General features: G+C 43.3%; 3 protein-coding genes across 3 annotated transcripts; 1 reads left to right on the top strand and 2 right to left on the bottom strand.

Moving 5' to 3' along the window:
- Positions 1–50: 50 nt before the first annotated feature.
- Positions 51–3703, bottom strand: LOC133897233 (succinate dehydrogenase subunit 7, mitochondrial-like). Its single transcript, XM_062337879.1, has 3 exons — positions 3442–3703; positions 1432–1534; positions 51–306 (listed from the first exon to the last, which is right to left on the bottom strand). Exons 1-3 carry the CDS (start codon positions 3565–3567, stop codon positions 263–265), a joined length of 273 nt encoding a protein of 90 aa, XP_062193863.1. The 5' UTR covers positions 3568–3703; the 3' UTR covers positions 51–262.
- A 967-nt stretch (positions 3704–4670) lies between these two features.
- On the bottom strand, positions 4671–13401 carry LOC133896688 (mitogen-activated protein kinase kinase kinase NPK1-like). The gene is made up of 17 exons (XM_062337282.1): positions 12896–13401; positions 12744–12785; positions 12575–12640; positions 12366–12476; positions 12201–12281; positions 12026–12103; positions 11284–11366; positions 7123–7204; positions 6947–7047; positions 6789–6828; positions 6623–6682; positions 6501–6547; positions 6267–6405; positions 5913–6128; positions 5509–5837; positions 5297–5364; positions 4671–5220 (listed from the first exon to the last, which is right to left on the bottom strand). Exons 1-17 carry the CDS (start codon positions 13298–13300, stop codon positions 5138–5140), a joined length of 2031 nt encoding a protein of 676 aa, XP_062193266.1. The 5' UTR covers positions 13301–13401; the 3' UTR covers positions 4671–5137.
- A 2739-nt stretch (positions 13402–16140) lies between these two features.
- Positions 16141–20336, top strand: LOC133897946 (DEAD-box ATP-dependent RNA helicase 22-like). Its single transcript, XM_062338781.1, has 7 exons — positions 16141–16494; positions 17251–17538; positions 17874–17996; positions 18372–18799; positions 19293–19608; positions 19803–19955; positions 20044–20336. The coding sequence occupies exons 1-7, from the start codon at positions 16213–16215 to the stop codon at positions 20125–20127; spliced, it is 1674 nt and encodes a 557-aa protein (XP_062194765.1). The 5' UTR covers positions 16141–16212; the 3' UTR covers positions 20128–20336.
- Positions 20337–20630: the final 294 nt, after the last annotated feature.

The following is a 20630-nucleotide window of genomic DNA, read 5'->3' on the forward strand; positions in this document are numbered from 1 at the left end:
AAAGAACGTGAATTGGTTATTGAACATCTGCAGCAAAATGGTACCTCGGGGAAATGAAATCAAGATGTAAAGCTTAGATCACTTTGTTTACAAGTAACGCTAGGCCATGAAACCAGAATGTTATTCGCTAACAAGGTTAACCTAGTTTATTTTATTTTATATAATCGGCCAAGGAAGCTCAAAACAGGAAGTGATGCAATGCCAGTTTACGCTGACGAATCACATCTGGAAGTTCTGGGCGCATGCGTGATTGTGCTTTCCTTCATTTTGTGCTTGTGGCCAATACAGCGATCTCATAGCTGCAGGCTGCACGACAATAAAAACAAACAGCAGTCAGCGCAACTGTGAACACAACAATCAAATGATAAAATTTCTATTACAAAGGCGGCTTCGATGAAATGAAGTAGCCACTTTGTGTTTGCTCTACTCCAGAAAATAGTTCCGGTAAGCATTGTGTGCATTCAATCAGGTGGTATAAAGGACAACATTGAAACCTACTGCTTATAGTCTAGAACCTACTGTAAGTGCTATGTCCATTTAAACAAGTAGTGTAAAAGAAAGAAAGAAAGAAAGAAAGAAAAACATAGCAAAACCTTCATCTGGTTGAAGGATTATGAAAATCATGCAGAATGCTAAAATGCATAACCTCCTCCTGATGCTTACTATGGTGGCCAACTAATAACATGGGTATTCAAGGAAAATGTGTCTTACTATGCAAATATCATATCTCAAAGTATGTAAATGCAATTGTAAATGATGAGCATACAGAAACAACTTCGCACACAACCACATGGTAACTAATCATACATCATCAGCAACTGACTTGTCAAATGCCAAGTTAGCACTGAAAACCTTGATATCAGAAACTACCAAAATTAAGCACTCGGTGGTGGAATCTAGGCAGAGAATAAGAGTTTAGGATCATTCCAAAGGAGCAGCCAAGTGGAGCTCTGTATTATCGTGCACTACTTACAAGATCAAACAACATAGCCTATATTTTGCACTGCTTGCAATATCAAACAGCATAGCCTACATTGCATCACTTGCAATATATCAACCAGCATAGCCTTAGCATGGTTCAATGCATTAAAAAACGATAAAACACTACTGCTTTAATTACTGAAAAGAGTAGAATTTGAGAGGTTACTTGTAGATATAGAAACAAAGAAACAGACTACCGTTTCCTACAAATATCAATCTACTTATGGATTTTCTTTTCCTTCAAGGTAGGGAATTCACTATCCACAGCTTTCAACTACATTCTCTATCATAAGAAGGAAAACACAGCTAACAAAATAATAGGTATATGCTGGTAGGTCAAGCGGTCAACATGAATTCACAAGGTTCATCAATAACTGCACCATACGGTCCCAAAAGGTTTGGTAAGCTGAAAACCAAAAGGTAAGAAAAATCAAAACTAAGAAGACATACCAACAACAACAGCGAGAGTGAGAACATTCCCAATCTTCGAGACCTGTTTCACACTGTTCTTGTACGACTTGAACCTTTTTAAAGCAGAATCCTCCTCCAAAAGCTGCAGTCAATAATTAAGTGCTAAAAAATAGAAGGGGAAACAACATGCTTCTGAAGATTAACAGAAAAAATTATATCACAAAGAAGCTCACTAAAAAATCATACCAACGCAACACTAGTACAATGTAAATTTGACAAACTAAACATTACCTCACATGGTACTGATATATAATAGCAGTGATAACAAAGACACAACTTTGCTTCAGACCCCAAAAATACTGTTTGTATCTGAACATGTCGATTTGAACATAAATGTGTATCAAAAATACAAAAAGATGTAGAGTGTGATCAAAAGTTAAATAGAAATATAGATTCCACAGAAGACTACCACGGTGTAGAAGAACTGAAACCATCAAAGTCACATAAAGGTTCAATTCTCTCGAGAAACAACAACAATAGCAGCTTTTGTCCCAAGCAAGTTGAGGTACACTAGAGATGAAACCCACAAGATCCAACTAAAAAGATGATGAGAAAACAATAATAATAATAAAGGTACTAATAATAGTAAAAAAGTAAAAGTAATAACGGTATAAGGAGACTAATGCATAAGTTATAATTCTGGCACGTAGATTGTTAACTTCCACGCGCTTCTATCCTTGGATAGTTCTTTGGAGGTATTTCATTCCTTCAAGTCTCTCTTTACAGACTCCTTCCATATTAGGTTTGGTCAACCCCTATCTCTCTTCACATAATCAGCGCACCTCAGTATCCCGCTATGCATATATAACTTTAGAGGCCTCTATTGGATATGTCCAAATCATCTCAACCGATGTCGGACAAGCTTTTCTTCAATTGGCGCTGCCCCTATCCTATCACGTATATTATTATTTCGGATCCGATCATTTCTTGTATGACCACAAATCCATCACAACATACATATCTCTGCTACACTTAACTGTTGAACATATCATCTTTTAATTGGCCAACATTCGGCACCATACAACATCATAGGACGACGCGAATCGTCGTCCTATAGAACTTACCTTTAAGCTTTTGTGACACCCTATTGTCACAGAGGATGCCAGAAGCTTGGCGCCATTTCATCCATCCGGTTTTGATTCTATGATTAACATCTTCATCGATATCACCACCCATCTATAGCATCGATCCCATATATCAAAATGTGTACTTCTTGGGAACCACCTCTCCACCGAGACTAACATCTTCTCCCTCATACCTAGTAGCACCAAATTCTCTCAAGAAAGAAGCGCAAAATTGAACATAATCACCGAAGCTGCAGCTGAGCAACAAATACAGCAAGTTCCCAGAATCCAAAATAGACAATATCTACAATAATTAAGCTGCAGCCTACAGTGACTGGAAACACCATGCAAGAGATGAAGTACAGCATCTCTTCCTGAAACCCATTTGAATAATTTACAAGGGAACAACAAACCAAGGCACTATATCGATCAATCCAGATGATATCTGATGCATTAGCTATCGCGTATCGCATACGTCAGTCCAACAACAAAGCGCACATTTGGACAATTCTCACAAGCCGATTGCAGGGTTTACATTCTCGTAAGCACCACGATTAAGCAACACTGTAAAAACATGAACAAGTGGCAACCCTAGCCAGTAACCATGACCAAAGCAACACGAGGCACTTTGAGGTCAGCCATCATGGACCAGAGCCAAGACGAAACTTCTCCAACCGATACTCCCGTCCCCCCAATGACCAGCACCCACCCCGCGCTTACAGGAAACCTTCCAATCACAGCACCTACGCCGGCCCGTTCCACCCAGATCGAACCAACGGACCCCGCGACTCCGCGCAGATCAGTCATAGAGGCGCGATCTGACCTCCCAAACTCACGACTCGCAACGAAAAACAGCACGAAGCCGCGATCGAAGTGCCGAATCGAGGACGAGACAGGGGGGAGCGTGGAGGGGTGGAGGGCTTACCGCTTTCTCGCGAGCGCCGAGCTCGACGTGGTAGCCGCGGCTGGGCTGGAGGCGCGGGTGCGAAGGCGGCAGCGGAGAGCGGAGGCTGGAGCGGAGGGTGGAGAGGAAGGCGGGCTGGGGGGCCATGGCGGAAGTGGAGAGAGGAGTCGGCAGAGCGAAGGGAGGCGAAGGTGGGTGGAGGCTGGAGATGGGGAGGACGGGTGCGGCACGAACACGATACGAGTCGGAGACCGACGCGGCTGATCTGGTCCGGTCCAGGGCTTCAGGCTCCAGGGCTGTTGTTTTTAACGATTTAGTCCCTGTGCGTTTTCTCAAGAGTTAAACTATTCTCTTCTTTTTGGTTCATCTATTGTGAAATAGGAATCCAATATATTCTTATGTAATTCTTTTTTGTTCCATGATTGTTGGTGAAAAAATATCTACCACCAATAAAGTACTATGAGACTAGATTCACTGGAACTATTTAAGTTTAGAGAATAAGTGAAGAGGAAGAAATGCTCAAACTGATAATGGAAATATCTCCCCTTTGGCGTGATGGCAATAGGTCAATATTTATATTATTATTCAAAGTGCAAGTGTACAGGTATATCTCTATAGGGTTAATAGGGATACAGGTTTTCACTTTACAATCAGGATATAGGGTCAACCTTGTAAAATATTGTCATGACCGGTAGATGCGAGTATTACGACAAGTGGCCCTGTTGGCATAATGCCCAACCGATCGTCTCTTACGACGTCACCATATCCTGTGTGTCAGATCGATCACCAATTAGACAACATTAAATATCGATCACTTCATGACAAGTAAAGAGAGATGTCAATGGATCACCCTCTAACTAATCTTTCTAAAGGATCGATGAGTCCCACCAGAGCTACCAGGACTAGTGGCCTTCAAGGTTTGCAGACCTCGAAGCCGTGAGCCTTTGAGACGATTCCATAGCCTAAGGACTCCAGAGGGGCTCAGAGGCTTGCGGCCTACTAGCATAGGCTGACAAAGCCAGGGCAACAATAACAAAACATCAACAAAAATCAATGTTTGTATCTATTTAGTGGTGTATCCACTTTGTGGTGGTGTGCTCCCTTCTTCAGTGAATGATCTTACTCAACATTGCACCAGAAATTATCTTATAGTAGGACTTTGTGTATAAAGTAACTACACGCTTACAGCTCTACAGTGCCTTACGACAGGCTGCATCATATCATCTAGTGCCTGAAAAAGCTCAGATTCATTCAACAAACGTAATCTTCAATAATCAGCATTACTTGGCTTATTACACGCTCTCAAAAGCAAGCTCCAATATAAAACACCAAGCCCCACGCCCTTCTTGCTTACAAACACAAAATTTATACAACACTTTGTTCTCAGTATGAACCATGCGACCACTTCAAACCAGTGCGCATAGCACCAAAAAGAATGAAAATTGTGGCCTTAGAATCAGGAAACCCTCAGCACAACGCTAAGTTCTCTAGGCCGTGCGCGGCAGTGATCCTGATCATGGGTCGTGATGGCTGCCTCTTTACCAGTCCACTTCAAAGTAGATGGTTCTGCAGCCATAGTGAGTCAAAACATACTGCGAACCGTTATGGCAGTGCAGTCTATACCACTGTTGCCACCAATCTCTGGCATTGTATAGTTACCGCCAGTTGTTCTGTCTTCTGTGGGATGATATCAAGAAATCAGAGTGCCGTTGTCTGTTCATTGGGCAGCATGGCGCTCTCGTTTCACATTGGGGCCTCTATTTGGAGATGGTGTTTTACCACAGCCAGCTAATCTCATCACTGTTGGTCAATTCATAGATGAGATCAACATTCAGGAAATATGACGAGTGCATAGATTATCAAAGCTTCCGCTTACCTCTTTCCCTTTCAAGCTCCTGGTCCAACTCTTCTTTCCACTTCCTCTGCCTCTCGGCGAAGCTGATGCTGTTAATAGAAATAGTTCACCAATTAGATCACATGCTGGCCATAGCAGAAATAAATGGGCATATAAGTGCTTTAGCATTGGTTAGGTGGTTAGGTTTTTGCAGAATATAATTTCAGTTCCAAAACAAGGAAAACTAAACGAACCTTGGGCTATCTGGGATATCAGGATGGCTTTTATCCCCAAACTCATTGAGTTGAGGAGAGGCTATTTCTCTCAAAATCCGGCTGCTCTCCACACTTCTTTTTGAGAATTGCTCGCTGCAGCTTTCGGGACTTGTATTATTCATATTATCACATGTTGGTGATGCGCCTCCTCTTATCTTACTTGGAGGTGACTTTCCTCGAGGGGGCAATTTTGGACTATTTGTAAATTTTCCCTTGGAAGTTTGATCAGCTCCCTGAGAACTCCCTGCATTCACTGTGTTGTAGAACTCCTCATATAAAGGTGTTTGTAGCTTTTTCAGGTCAAGGGCCTGCCAAGAGAACCAGCAAACAGCATTTAGCCCTAGCAGTAAAGTACTGAATTTGTGCAAATAAATACTAAGTACCTTCTCCTCAAGAAATGCCTTTATTTTTGACTCTGTAAGTACATCGTCATCTTCACAACTTCCCTCGCAAGGGAAAGTAAAATCATTCTCAGTTATGCTGCTTTCAGCATGTTTGGCTAATCCACCAAATTCCGTTGATTGATGAGAATTTTGCTCCGGGCCTATGTCAAACTTGTTTTCCCAGTTATCAAATGGTTCAGACATAGGATTATAGCTCTGGAATTGACAGAGTGGAAAGTGAGCATAAGGATATAACGTAGTTAATTCACAACCTCATTTTTGTGAAATGCACATAATAACCAATGTGGAAGCTCAAATGCTTAGAAAATTGAACAGCTGAAGCAAAATTCTTACAGATCCAACTGCTGGATAGTCATCCTTGTCAGCAAACTCACACATGTCATCATCATCACAGCCACCCTCCCATAAGGGCTTGATTTTTGATGGTCTATTGGAGTTAATAGTCGACCAGTTGGAAGAATGATTCAAACCCCTGGAAGCAGTTAAATAAGTTGCAAAGCCATAAATAGAAACAAGAATGTGATGATGGACAGTCCAGCGAGCACAGGAATTACAGAATTCACTTACAAGCCATTTGGCATATCATGTGCAGGAATATCATTAACGGAAGTTTCCTGCATCATTGTTTAGAACAAGTTATTAACTCAAAGAGTGGATGAAGCAACATCAGACTATGCTAGTAATCCAACCTTGTGTGCAGAGCGATTGAGTGGCTGCAGGTTGTCCGATTCTCCTGTAACAAATGGATGCTGCAAGAAAATGTTTCAAGAAGCCACATTTACAATTCAATATCAGCATACACTTAGAACCACAGGAACACCGCTAGATACAATTCAGCAATCAGTGCAAATATACCTTTAATAAATCTGATGCAGTAGACCTCAGCTGTGGCTCCCTAAAAGAAGAAAATAATCACAAGACATTTGAGAACTAAAGTTTTCATGTGCAGGAAGTTTCTTAATGCTTTCGAGGAAATATTAGCTAAATGGAAGGTATGACAACAATAGGCATACTTCTGCAGGCATTTCAGCAGAAAATCTTTGGCCTCTGGCGAGAGATGTTCAGGTATAGGTGGGTGTGCCTTTGTGGTTCCAACATGAAATAGAAGAGCAACCTGAAAAGATTTTCTTAGTGCAATAGATAACAAATTTTAGCAACTTGCTTAGGGTTTAGGACGATAAAAACTTACCTCTTGATAATGCTGACTCCATGGTGGTTTACCAGTTGCCATTTCAATGACTGTGCACCCTACACTCCATATATCCGCAGAGCTGAGAGAATGGAACAGTAAGGGTCGGCTTGCAAAATGAGAACACATAAAGGACACTGCTCTCAAATAGTTTTTTGTTTCACAATATATTACTTTTGTTGTAGACGCTTTTGTTGGGCGCACCTACAGGCGACGGAAGGAGCCTACGGCGCTGAAAGAGGGTTCGGAGCAAGTCTCTTCGGCAGAAGGTTAGAGATGGATGTAGATAGATTTTGGTTGGTTAGTTGGTTTGGTTAGAATCTGTAGCTTGGAGATAAGACTTGTTATTCGATTTAGTTAGATGAATTGTTAGGCGCCAACTCTATTTAAGAGCTTGGGATATTCGGCATTGTCAAGCAATGAATAGAGCATAGTTCCATCTAATAGTTGCTCGAGCCTCTGATCAAGAGGGCGAGTACGCCTCATCCCTAGCCATATCATCTTTGGTATCAATCATGGGTGATCCTGCAACCATGGCCGACATCACATCCAAGCTCGACAAGATTTTACTCGTTGTCGACCATCACTGGGATGAGATTTCTCATATGCGGAATCAGTTTTCCACCCTCAATGTCGCCGTAAATCATCTGCAAAGCAAGCAACTCTCACGTGAGACCGGTGGCTCCAGCATCAGCAACGCCAGTGGCTCGGGTCAGATGTAGGACGAGCACAAGCCGCTGGTGAACGCCAGCGTCCATATTGAAAGTTCAGCGACCCATGTCCACATGTTACGCTTTTCGGATTATGATGGTGTTGAGGGAAAATAAACCAACCTGAGAATAATAGTTGAAGATTACTATCCAGGTCCCTCTGGAGTCTTGATCTCCGGACCCTCACGGTACCTCTTCGTACCTGCGAAGCCTTCCCTTGGCTTAACCAGCTCGGCCTCCTGAAGCCTCAGCCTCCCAAAAACCTGGTCCCCCGAAGCCTCGGCCTTCCGAAGCCCTACTTCCCGAAGCCTTCACCTCCCGGATCCATGCCTCCCGAGGCCCCCGCCTCGTGCTACTCGGGTCGCCTTCCCGAAGGTTACAAGGTGAGTCAGCAGGCCTTAGAAAAGATCTACCAGAAGGGGAGCACTGGTCGTGCTTTGCCTGCAAGGAGGTGACCGGCATTAAAAACCTAGGCTAATGGACGCCGCTCTGACACTCCGACGTAATGGAGGCTATCCTGACACCCCTGACAGTGCGGCGTCTGGCCACAATTGGCGACCAACTCGTCGCACTCCAGGGGGCAGGCACCATAATAGTTACCACGGTGGATATTTATCTCCTCGATATGGTAGAAAGTAGCTATCCGAGATAAGGTCCAGTAATTCGATCAGATCCTAACTATTTGTACATTATGATAACTTGTACACCAAGCTATACATGACCCTATAAATAGGAGACCATGGTCATCTGAGCAAGGGAGACGGGCAAGACAGCGAAAAAAACACAGAGGTGAAAATACACCAAGTCACGCTGTGATGCTCCTCCCAGAGCGATCTATTTTTTCTACCATCAATACATCAATGATGTTCCTTCCTCTTAAACTACGTCTCTAAACTTGAGTCTCCTCCTTAGAAGAAACTCTCGCCGTACTTGCTAGGGCAAGACCAACTCTTACTCCAACAGATGGCAAAGAAGACCTTATTATTTGGATACATTGATGTGAGCAATTCTTCCTCGCCTAGCGCACGCCGGAGGACGAGATGTGGTTGGCGTCGTTCTACATGTCTGGCACCGCTCGCCAATGGTATTATCGCCTAGAACGCAATAGAGGGGTGTCGACTTGGCCACAGTTTATCGAGCCTGTCAATGCATTGTTTGGGCCGCCAGTTCGAAGTAACCCATTCAACAAGCTCATGCACCTGCGCCGCACGGGAACGGTCAAGGAATACTAGGAGCAATTCCTGACATTGCTGTCAAGATGTGATAGAGTGACTAAGATGCAACAAGTCAACATATCCGTTGGAGCAATTCCTGACATTGCTGTCAAGATGCGATGGAGTGACTGAGATGCGATGTCTTTCATGTGGTGTTCTTGAAGAAGTATCATGGGGATCCTCCTACGAATATTATCATACTACCACACATCAAGCATGGTCGTGTACTACAATGAAACGTTGTGTGTTTGAGGCTCAATCGAGGCACAAGGGAAGTGTTGGTGCAATGGATTGGCAAAAGCTCCGCATATGCTACCTAGGAGACGTTGGAGAGCTTTACGCAGCAATACCCAGAGTTCCAACTTGAGGAGCCTAAGCGGGCGAAAATGTTGTAGACGCTTTTGTCGGACACACCTACAGGCGACAGAAGGAGCCTACGACGCTGAACATAGTTATTAAGGCGCTCTCCGGAGATCGCCGCGGCTCTCACCTTGTCATATTTGAATGTTGTGTCCACCTTGCCGGATATGGCGTCAATTAGGCGTCTCCTTACTGCGATTCGATGCCATATTGAGGGAGGCAAATGCCGCAAAGCCAAGCTAACGCACGCGGGTGGAAGGGACCAGAGTCCATACAATACCCAGAGTTCCAACTTGAAGACGAGTTGTTTCGTTAAGCGGGCGAAAATGTGGTAGACGCTTTTGTCGGACACACCTACAGGCGACAGAAGGAGCCTAGACACTGAACATAGTTATTAAGGCGCTCTTCGGAGATCGCCGCGGCTCTCACCTTGTCATATTTGAATGTTGTGTCCGCCTTGCCGGATATGGCGTCAATTAGGCGTCTCCTTACTGCGATTCGATGCCATATTGAGGGAGGCAGATGCTGCAAGGCCAAGCTAACGCACGCGGGTGGAGGGGACCAGAGTCCATACTTGACTGGAGACTCCTGCCGCAATCTCATTAGATCTGCCACGGTGTCATCGTCCGCCTCCTGCCGCCTTTGGTGCTCCAGAACTCTAGTCCACCTCCGCTACCGTCACCTCCTGTCGTCCGCCAGTCCCCTTCCCTCCACCGATCCCTTTCCCATCCGCTGGTCCCATGTTGTCCGTCGGTCCACTGCTCAGATGCAGGCCGTAGCAGCGCTGGCTGTCGACGAAGCTCGTCGATTCCACCGCAGGTACATGCTCACGAGGCTTACTTCATCTGCTTTGTACCTCTATGTAGTTGTGTAGCTTCACTTGATCTGGTATTGAGTGTGTAGTTGGCTATGCTTTGGCTAGTTGCTCTGCTATCCTCTGCTTTGTGCTTTGTGTTTGTTGCTCTATGTAGTTGACTTGTATATTCATGTGAAGTGAGTATGGCATCACCTCGCCGCACGTCATATTCGCCTAAAAGGTGTGAAGGTGGTCGGACGCCTCACCTCGCCTTACCGTCGTAATAACTATGGCGCTGAAAGAGGGTTCAAAGCAAGTCTCTTTCGGCAGATAGATTTCGGCTAGTTAGTTGGTTTGGTTAGAATCTTTAGCTTGGAGATAAGATTTGTTATTCAGTTTAGTTAGAGATAAGATTGTTAGATGAATTGTTAGGCGCCGACTCTATTTAAGAGCTTGGGATATTCGGCATTGTCAAGCAATGAATAAAGCATAGTTCCATCTAATAGCTGCTCAGAGCCTCTGACCAAGAGGGCGAGTACGCCTCATCCCCGACCATATCATCTTTCCTCCTTGGTAAAAGTCATACATTCATAACAATGAACTGAGGACAAGTGAACATCATTAAAAAGTGAACTTTAAAAAAATTATCTCAAAGTAAGAAATATTGTTCATGTTTCCTGCTGCTTTTTCTGTTTTTGGACAATAAATGTAGTATAACTAGTTATTTGCTATTCAGCAAATGGGGATTGGAAGTGATATTCAACTCATACTGGGACAATCTATGTAGTGGTTTTATGTTGTTTAAAAAACTATAGATTGCACAAAACTTAAAGCAGTACTGCTAGTAGCATAGTTTGAAATCAGGACCACAATTTTCTTTAAAAAAATTGAATTTCAGTTTCCAAGATAGAAGTGAAGCTTTAAACATTCTTAATTTTTTAATCAGTACAAACAGGTAGAACTAGGAAAAGATATTACTGGGAGATCAATTATAGCAAAACGAGAAAAGAAGACAAAATCTGGGCTTTAACCAAATCCAAAAAAGCAAGAAACAAGGCACTGGAAGAGTTTCTCGACATACAAGCTATGTCCACTCCCAACAATGACTTCGGGTGCCATCCAATATGGTGTTCCTTTCATTGTTTTAGCGGCTGTCACTGTAGCCTGACAAAGCATGGCATATTGTTGTAAGTGCATTGGCACAGGAAATTAGGAACAACTTGAACATATGCATACTGACATCATATGTTCTAATAAAAATGCAGCAGGCAGATATGTTAATACAGAAATGTGAAAAAACGTAAGGATGTTTATTTGAGCAGGCAAATAAGGATGTTTATCTGATACTATACCAGAACGTACAATCGTGGCCACAAGAATATAATTAGAAAATATGATCTAGGGGTACCACTTGTCATTTGTAATGAAAATAGACCAAACTAGCTGAATACCAACCTGCTTACTTTCAGTAATTTAACATTGTCACTATTATAATTCAATGTACGGGCATCCATACTTACGTTTGTAGACCCTGCTAAAGGCATATGGTCTCACGAAATTATTACATCCTACAGTATTCTAGAGGTGCAACATAACTTTATTTTTGCTTTTGTCTTTCCTCTCCTCATACATGTTTTTTTCTCTACTGTACAAATGTGACTCCCTGAATGTAAGCCTGCATGGGACTCACTCTTTCAAGTTTGATTAAAAGGAATACTCTAAGTTTCTTTTTTGAGTAAACCAGTCTTATTGTCTAAGTTTGATGACATCCTTCGATTACACTCGACCTTAACAGCACACTCAACATGGTATTTCGATCTTACCAACTTTGCCACTTGCTTAGAAGCCCCAAAATCTGCAAGTTTGATGCACCCTTTGTTATCAACAAGAATGTTTGCACCCTAAAATTTGACAAAATCCCAGGTTCATCACAATAAGCATAACAACAAACAGTCGAGGACAACTATCTGCTATTGTATGTTCAGACCTCATTTATACCTTTATGTCTCGATGTATTATTGCATTGCTATGCAGATACTCCAATCCTTGCAAAATTTGTTTAGTGTATTTCCTAATGACCTGATCAACAAATGCAATGGGTAAGTTTCTATTCCACAATGAACTCAGCAGAATTGCAAACCACAGAGATTCATGATTACTTACAGGCTCTGGGAATGAACCGAGCTTCCCCAAAAGTGACTGAATGGACCCTCCAGGGACAAATTCCAGCAAAATATTTAGCGTATCTTCCTCCCGAACAGTCCCAAGATACCTCTTTTCAGACCAAACAGAGTAAATCAAACAACAAAACTTAGCAATTACCCAACGGAAGCAAAACTTCCCAATTTATAATCCATGTTGCATCCACTCACAACAATGTTGGGGTGCGACAGGTTCTTGAGCAGCTTCACTTCTTCTTCGAGCTCTTGAATATGTGCCTAACCACAAAATTAAAACCGAAAAGCACCTCATATCAGACAAAAGTCTCAAAACTTCAATTCGCTAGCAAAGCAACAGGCATTTGGAAGAAATGCTACTCACCTGGGCTTTCTCCCGTGTCGCGTTGCTACTCCCGATCAAAACCTGCAATAGAACATCACAGAAAAGAGTAAATCACTACGCCGAATCCGTCCAAAACTCGAAACTGCCCATAAAGACCTAATCCCACGAGGCGAAAGTCGAAACCCCCACACCTGCTTGACGGCGAGGAGCTCGCCGGAGTCCAGGTTCATCCCGAGGTAGACCTGCCCGAACGCGCCGCACCCGATAAGCTCCCCCTTCCGCCACCGGATCGGCGGGTTCTCCTCTCCTCCGCCGCCGCCCCCACCCCCTCGTACGCTGCCGCCAGACTCGTCGGATGTCGGCGGCAGAATGCGGCGCGGCGGGGAGGGGCTCTTGGAGATGAGCCCAAGCAGCCCCATCCCCCGGGACTTCCGGAGGCAGGAGCTGATCCGCACGCCGATCCCGCCCCCGGCCCCCGCGCCGAAGGGGCCTGCTGGATGCTCCGCGGCGGCGGCGCGGAAGGAGATGGATCGGCGAACGGAGTCGAACAGATCGTGGAACCCGGTGCCTCCGCCGCCGGCGTCGTCCCGTCGCATGGCTGGAGTCTGGGGCTCCGCGCGTTTTCTCGTCGGCGGCGGCTGGATGGAATCGGGGAGGCCTGGCCGAATGGGGGAATGGAGAGACCGCTTTCGGGCGCGGGGTTTTGAAATTTGGTGGTTTCTGGGGCAGTGGAAGGACGGAAATGCCCCTCGCGACCGTTAGCGAGGCTGCGATGGAGCATACGGGAGTGGAGTGGTTCGGCTTTGGAGCGCGTGAGAATTGGGTTCCACGTAATCAGTAAGTACTTTTTTATTAAGCTGATGATGATCTGTTTAAACGCAGGAATTTACAGGAATTTTATACAAAACAGTACAATTCCTGTCGAACTGAAAGATTTTCTGCGTCCCAAATGAGGCCAAAGAAAAATAGAACTTGTTGCAGTAGTTGATCTAAGCCGCGGGCTGACATGGAACATTTGAAGAGGCAATCTTATGTTGAGAACTAGCTTATGATTTTCTTTTTTTTAATCGAGAGCTATGATGACCCAAGCAAAAATTCATGTTGAGAACTAGTTGATGCGTTTGGACTGAAAAATTTGTTCAATTTATACTACTGATTCGGTCCAACTAGTGACATGAGTCTAACAAATGTTAAAACCAGTGACATGAACCGAATAATTACTAAAGTGGTGGCAAAGGCTAAAAGTGCAATTGACACGATGGCGTAAACCTAGATTCTCGATTAAAATATCATCCTTTGCACTCGACACTAGTTAGTTAATTAATCGTGGGCAACAAACGAACCATAGGGTGATGTTTCTTAGAAGAAATCTAAGGTAATGTTTGGTTCTCAAAATTGAACCAAGAAATGAGGAATTGGAATTGGGTTTTGTCAATTCAATTGTTTGGATATCCTATAGTATCGAAAATAGAATTAGAAGTCGATTTCCATGGAATTGGACATCAACTAGGATAGGAGCATCACAATTCAGACTTGTTGAGGCCCTGAATCGATCTAAATCGAAGTGAGGCCTCGACAGTTGACTCATCGATACCTTCTTCGAGTCGAGCTTCGGTGGCAACCTCGTCGGTGACCTCACCGGTCCTTCAGCGACTCCCTCACCGACGATGAGATCCCATCATAGTTTTGCCATCGCTATGACCTGATCTAACTCGAGTATCTCCCCATGCTATTGTCGACCATGGCCTCCTCCTCTTCCTCATGGCAAGTGGCTTCTCACCTCATCTTCTCCAACGCCACGATCGTCGTCGCTGAGCCCCACAGGCACCAAAGCCATGGACATTATTGTCGAACTCCATGAAGGCTAGAGATGACAACATCCACCATGGCAGAGAAGGATGCGCGTGGGATTCCAACAGGATCTGCACACAACTCTTCTCCTTCATCCTCTCTAGTGCTCAGTTCTGCACGTGGACAAGCGAGCTTCGTGGCCTCTGCTATGGGCTCATAGCGAGATCCATGGCCACCATCGCCGAGCTCCACAGTGGTCGGATCCATGGGCACCACAGTCGAGCTTCATGGTCGCCGGTGTGAGGCTTTGTAGCTCTGAGTTTCATGGCTGCCTCCGTGTAGGGGTAGAGTTCCATGGCTGGCCATGGCAATGATGGATCCTCCCCCAAGTCCTCCTTGGCCATTGCAGCCGTCCCGTCCATGGTGGTGGCTAGCGAGGCTCTATACCATGGTGACACGCTCGTAAACACGTCAATGAAGAAGATGATGAGCGAGCCAAATATTTTAATTTGGATTTATCATATTGTGCAATCAAACATCAATTAGAATTAATTTTATTTGATTTCTATTTCAATAATTCCTCTACTAAAAAAACAGTTGAATCGGAACCTCATTTCCATTTCTACGTTGATTTGGATTTGAGCCCTGATTCGATTCATCCGGTCCAATTCCGCAAAATGCGTACCTAATTATAATGTCATGTCATCTTTAAATACAGGAAAAATAGTCCTATTTCAATTTTAATCCAATTGTTCCATATGATATTGTAGCAAAATTGTTATGTACGTTCCAGATAAGAACTTAATCTATCTACTAGTTTCCTTGTGGTCATTATCTCGCAACTAAAACTTTTATATACCTTATCGGTATGAAAATATTATTATTACCTTTCTTCTCTCTTTTGAAGCAGCAAGAAAATTTCTTTTCAGTACCCATACTGTAACAAATGCTCGGCATTTCACATTGAATTCTATATAACTAGAGTTGTTGTCTTATTGTTTCTAATACAAACGAGAAAAATAACATGTTTGTATATCACCTCCCAGTTCTCGTAATTAATTGATTGAATCAGCTCAAATTCAACCAAGTAAGGGCTCGTTTGGTAGGGCTCCAGATTCTTCTAGAAACGTTTCGGTTTCAGATTCTCCCTGGAAACGTTTCTTTGGTGAATCACCCTTAATTTTCTGAAAATGTTTGGCAGGGATTCTGGATTCGGATTCTTGAAGAAAAATGACCTGAGTGATTCTCGAAACGGGTGAAACACCATTTTGGGTGATTCTCCTTGTAGTGTTAAAAATGAGAAACATTTCAGGTGATTCAAGGTGAAATATTTCACGTTTTGGTGCGTTTGGCAGGGATTCTAGAGAATCACCAGAGAATCTGAAACGTTTATTGCAACCAAACGGGGCCCTAAGTCTCAAATGAATAGTTTGGGCGAAGTGGACCTCGCCCGCATAAATGAATATATTTAGGGACCTAGATGAAAATAACTCGCCCTAAAGCCAAGTTTGAAAGACTTATCCGGAAATACAATCTCTCGTACCCTTTACACGTATAATTAATTTCATTCATCAATTCCCCTCATCTAATATTTATTATCTATTAATTATCTCATATACATAATTTTTTTTCATCTCCGTCTCTAATTGTAAAATTTTCCCAAACACAGCACATCCCTACCCGAAACCGAAAGCCCGCCCCACCCCGCGCCATCGCGATGGCGTTGCACCACCTCCGCCACGCGCCGCTCGCGCTCCGCTTCGCGCCTCTCGCCACGCGCCGCCTCTTCGCGCCGCCGTGGCGCCTCCTCTCGCCTGCCGCGAGGCCCCGCGCGCTCGCCACAGCCGCGGCCGAGGCCAACGACGCCGGGGCGAGCTCTGGCGCGGGCGGCGACGGCTTCTTCGCGGAGCAGAGCACGTCGTGGAGATCCCTCAGCATATCCGATCGCCTCGCGTCCTCCCTGCGCAGCGCTGGGCTCGCCAGGCCTTCCCTTGTGCAGGTACCGTTCGCCGCGCTTCACTGCTGCTGACCGCTGCAGCACACACCACATGCTCGACAAAATGTCAGAGCTAGCCTAAGCGTCTGATGCGTGTTTAGTATCAGCTGTTCAGTTGGTAGGTGTAATTTATACTTACCTGTTCTAGAATTACTGCATAGGTATGATTTGTACTGTCTCTGTTCATGGGAAGCGATCGAGCTTGCCATGCAAGACAATCATCTCTCAATCCGTTTGCCTCATTGGGCAGTACCAATGTCCTTTCGTGCAGGGTTTGCCTACGCTGCTAGTACTATATGCTGGGATGAAGATTGTTACTTCTACCATCATGAACCTAAATTACAAGCAGTTTATTAGTTAGATAAGCAATTGAGCACCAGAGAATTCAGGTCACATACTTCCTTTCCTTTTGCTTTGTAGGATTACAATGTCATGGTCAAGTCAGTTACTTTTTCTTCCATAAAATAAAAAAGACATCAGTTACTTTGTCAATTACCGTTGCCTTTGCAAAGCAATTAGATTTCAGTTCCTTGTGCTACAAATTTACTGGTGTTGTCATCATTGGAAGACATTTAAATTAATGGTTATATGCTTACAACACTTTCTGAATAAAATTATCTGTCAGATGATAATGTAATAATACTCTCAGTGGTACTTACGTACTAGTAGTGTTTCATATATGTATTTTTGAACTGCCTTCTTCAGAGCTTGGTGTTGCATAAAGAGTGCTTACATAAATCCTCAAATGATGTTGTGCAGGCAGCCTGCATACCACATGTTCTCACGACGAATGATGTAATTGTTGCAGCAGAGACTGGAAGTGGCAAAACTCATGGTTACCTTGTTCCGTTGATTGAAAAGTTGTGCTCCAAATCTTCTTCTACAGAAGATGGTAATTACCAGGACACTGCCCCAGGGACACATAATACTGTGTTAGTCCTTTGTCCCAATGTCATGCTATGTGAGCAAGTTGTTCGCATGGCTAATTCATTGATTGATGAAAGTGGTGAATCTATTAAGAGTGCTGCAGCTGTTTGTGGGCCAAAGGTATGCTCTATCTTAACACCATTTGTGCTAATTGATAATATGATAAAGTCATCTCATCCTTGTTTTTCTACTTATGGATACATACAAACTTAGCCATACATATCACATTCCTCAACTGAATGCCCGCTTTAATAATTTCAATTGCTACGCAAAAGAATCACAGCAGTTGCCGAATGTCTCAATTGTGTGATCATTCTGGATCTTTGTTTTAGGCTTTTAGATTCCTGTTTGCTGCAGTACTCTTACAACGCCTCATGCAATGATGCTGTAATGAAACTTATTCTGGTATAATGTGTGGTCATTTAATATTTTTCTTAATTTACATTTCATTGCAGGGTTGGCCAACAGTTCAGCCAGATATTCTTGTAGCCACTCCAGCTGCTCTCTTAAATTATCTATTTGACTATGACCCAGAAAAGAGGCGAAGAGAGAGATTCCTGCGTAGTGTAAAATTTATAGTAAGTACTTGAGTTAAACTTCTTCTTTTTTTGTACTGTCATCTTGGTATTTTTGTTTTATTTAATCAATTGATTTGCTGAACCTACCTGTCTGGTTATGATCGAAATCCTTATTGGTGTGTTATGTTCTTTTTAATCATTGATTTGCTGAATCTACTTGGCGAAGGTATGGTTGTAATATTCTTCCTTTTCCTTTTCTGCCACTTGGATAAGAAAAGTTATGGAATAGTTTTGAGTTAAGGTGCGAATATCTGTGTGGCTTTCTTGTTTGAAAGCATTTCTTATATTTCCATTGTATGTGTGTGCAAGTGTTTAAATTTTAATGCTTGATCTTGGGGCTATGAGAAAGTTCTAACAGCAGTTGATTTGGAATAGGTATTTGATGAGGCGGACATGCTACTTTGTGGAAGTTTTGAAAATCAGGTCATTCGCCTCATCCATATGCTGAGATTTGATGAAAAGCTACTGTCTAGGGCGAAAGATTCTAGAAAGGAAGTATCACTTGGGGGTGCCGACGAATATCATGAGGATTCAGAATCTGAGAGTGATGAATTTAGTGGTGTTGATGAGGAAAATGAAGACAGTCATGCTCAAGATAGACTAGTCAAGGTGGAGAATGCTCACGCTCGAGCATGCAAGGACTGGAGGAGGGTTAGAAGAGTATATAGTCGCAGCAAGCAATATGTCTTTGTTGCTGCCACCCTTCCTCAGAGTGGCAAAAAGACTGCTGGTGGGGTGCTGAAACGTATGTTTCCTGATGCTGTATGGGTTAGTGGCACTTATCTCCACCGCCACAACCCTAGGTATACACTCTGTTTTACTACTCTTTCTTTTCTTTTTTATTTGTCATTTTGGACATCAACTCAGTTCCCATACATTCCTTTGACCATTACTTTTCTGAATATATGTTAGTCAAGGGATTAAAAATATAATGATTTGAAAGTATCTATCTTGACAGATCGACTACTATCATTTTATGTGACAAACTTAATATTGTTATGTATGTTGGTGATCTATTTATAAAGTTTAATTTGCACACATTCTAAAAGAACATGTATTTGATAACAGTGGGAGTGCCTCTGAATCCCTGTATTGTTGACATACTTCTTTTATTGTGCATGGCCATTTTGTTCAGCGTGATCATGGAGGATTTCTCACCAGCACTACAATTGTTGCTTACTGTTTTTCTTAGAATCCTGAATGTTTTTTTTATCTAAAAATCCTAAATGTTTTTCTTCACTTCATATTCCCACTTTGACTTCCATGTTTTTGATATATAGTGCACCATGTATGCAGATTAGAGCGAAGATGGATAGAGGTCGCTGCTGATACACAAGTTGATGCTCTTCTGGACGCAGTAAAATATGGCCTAAAAAGTGAAGTTCATGATCCAAAACGCACTATGGTGTTCACGAACACTGTTGATGCTGCAAATTCAGTCTCTGACATATTGCGGCGAGTTGGAATTCCATGCATCTTGTACCACCGTGAGAGTACCCTGGAGGAAAGGGCTAACAATTTGCAATCTTTTCGGGAAAAAGGTGGTGTCCTTGTATGCACTGATGCTGCTGCTCGTGGGCTTGATGTGCCAATGGTTGCTCATGTTATTCAAGTATGATGTTCAGCTGAATTTCATTTTCCTGATTACTCTTTTTTTTCATAACACCAAAAAGAATTATGTAGTTATGCGTAAGGAATTGTTATCATATCATATCTTTCTTTTGTTCATTGACCCAGCTGCATGAGATCTTTTTTTCTTGTATCATCTCATTAAAAAGTTTATCCGGTGTTTTTTTGCTTCTGTAGGCGGAGTTTGCTGCCTGTGCTGTTGACTTTTTGCACAGGGTGGGTCGCACGGCCAGAGCTGGCCAATCTGGAATAGTGACCAGCCTATACACAGAGGCAAATCGCGACCTCGTGAGAGCGGTCCGTCAAGCAGAGGAGCTAGCCCAGCCAGTGGTAAGCTTCTGCTCCATGCTTATCATCATTTGATGCGGTTACGATCTCCTTATGGAAAATGCTTACATACACTTGTGTGTTTAAACAGGAGAGAGCGTTCAGCAGAAAAAGAAGCTTCCGAAACAAGCTGAAGAAGCAAGGACTTCAGAAACGCACAGCATCGATATCTTGATACTGTAGCCTTCCATGTTTGTACAAAAGAGAAACATGTAGTTTTTTCATTTTCGACTTCTATTGTTGTCGACGAATGTTTGTATTCTGGATTCTTCTTTTTTTCTTATCCGTGTCAAAAGAGACCGATCGGGTCAACTAGCAACCTATTGGAAATTATCCGCCTTCCAACCTATAGAAGAGAGTTAAGGTTCAATGATTTTGATTCAATTCTGGTGTACTCAAAAGAAGTCGTGATTCTAAACTGCTGCAGATTGAATGAAAGTTAAGAATTTTGGAATGACTCTCGTAATCTGACCAAATCCGGATATATTTTACAAGTTCATAGCCGAAGTATATAGAGGGAAACATAAGGGTGGTAGTGGGTTAGGTTGAGTCGAGTTCTCGCGGGTTTCAGACTCGATGGGGATGGGTTTGGATCTAGAAACCACCATGTGGGGACATCGGGTCGGAGCTCTGAATCGGGTTGGGTTCAGGACTAGGGTGGTTTTGCATCCGTGGGTG

The sequence above is a fragment of the Phragmites australis genome, chromosome 17 (assembly GCF_958298935.1).
Source record: "Phragmites australis chromosome 17, lpPhrAust1.1, whole genome shotgun sequence".
NCBI classification, from domain to species: Eukaryota; Viridiplantae; Streptophyta; class Magnoliopsida; order Poales; family Poaceae; genus Phragmites; species Phragmites australis.

Coding starts and splice junctions, on each gene's coding strand:
- LOC133897946 (XM_062338781.1), top strand. CDS start 16,213: ATGGCGTTGCACCACCTCCGCCACGCGCCGCTCGCGCTCCGCTTCGCG. Junction 16,495..17,250: donor CCAGGCCTTCCCTTGTGCAG/GTACCGTTCGCC, acceptor GATGTTGTGCAG/GCAGCCTGCATACCACATGT. Junction 18,800..19,292: donor CTCCACCGCCACAACCCTAG/GTATACACTCTG, acceptor CCATGTATGCAG/ATTAGAGCGAAGATGGATAG.
- LOC133896688 (XM_062337282.1), bottom strand. CDS start 13,300: ATGCGACGGGACGACGCCGGCGGCGGAGGCACCGGGTTCCACGATCTG. Junction 7,048..7,122: donor GGAGTCAGCATTATCAAGAG/GTAAGTTTTTAT, acceptor AAATCTTTTCAG/GTTGCTCTTCTATTTCATGT. Junction 6,406..6,500: donor CATGATATGCCAAATGGCTT/GTAAGTGAATTC, acceptor AACTGCTTCCAG/GGGTTTGAATCATTCTTCCA.
- LOC133897233 (XM_062337879.1), bottom strand. CDS start 3,567: ATGGCCCCCCAGCCCGCCTTCCTCTCCACCCTCCGCTCCAGCCTCCGC. Junction 1,535..3,441: donor TCGGCGCTCGCGAGAAAGCG/GTAAGCCCTCCA, acceptor TATTGACTGCAG/CTTTTGGAGGAGGATTCTGC. Junction 307..1,431: donor CACTCTCGCTGTTGTTGTTG/GTATGTCTTCTT, acceptor ATTGTCGTGCAG/CCTGCAGCTATGAGATCGCT.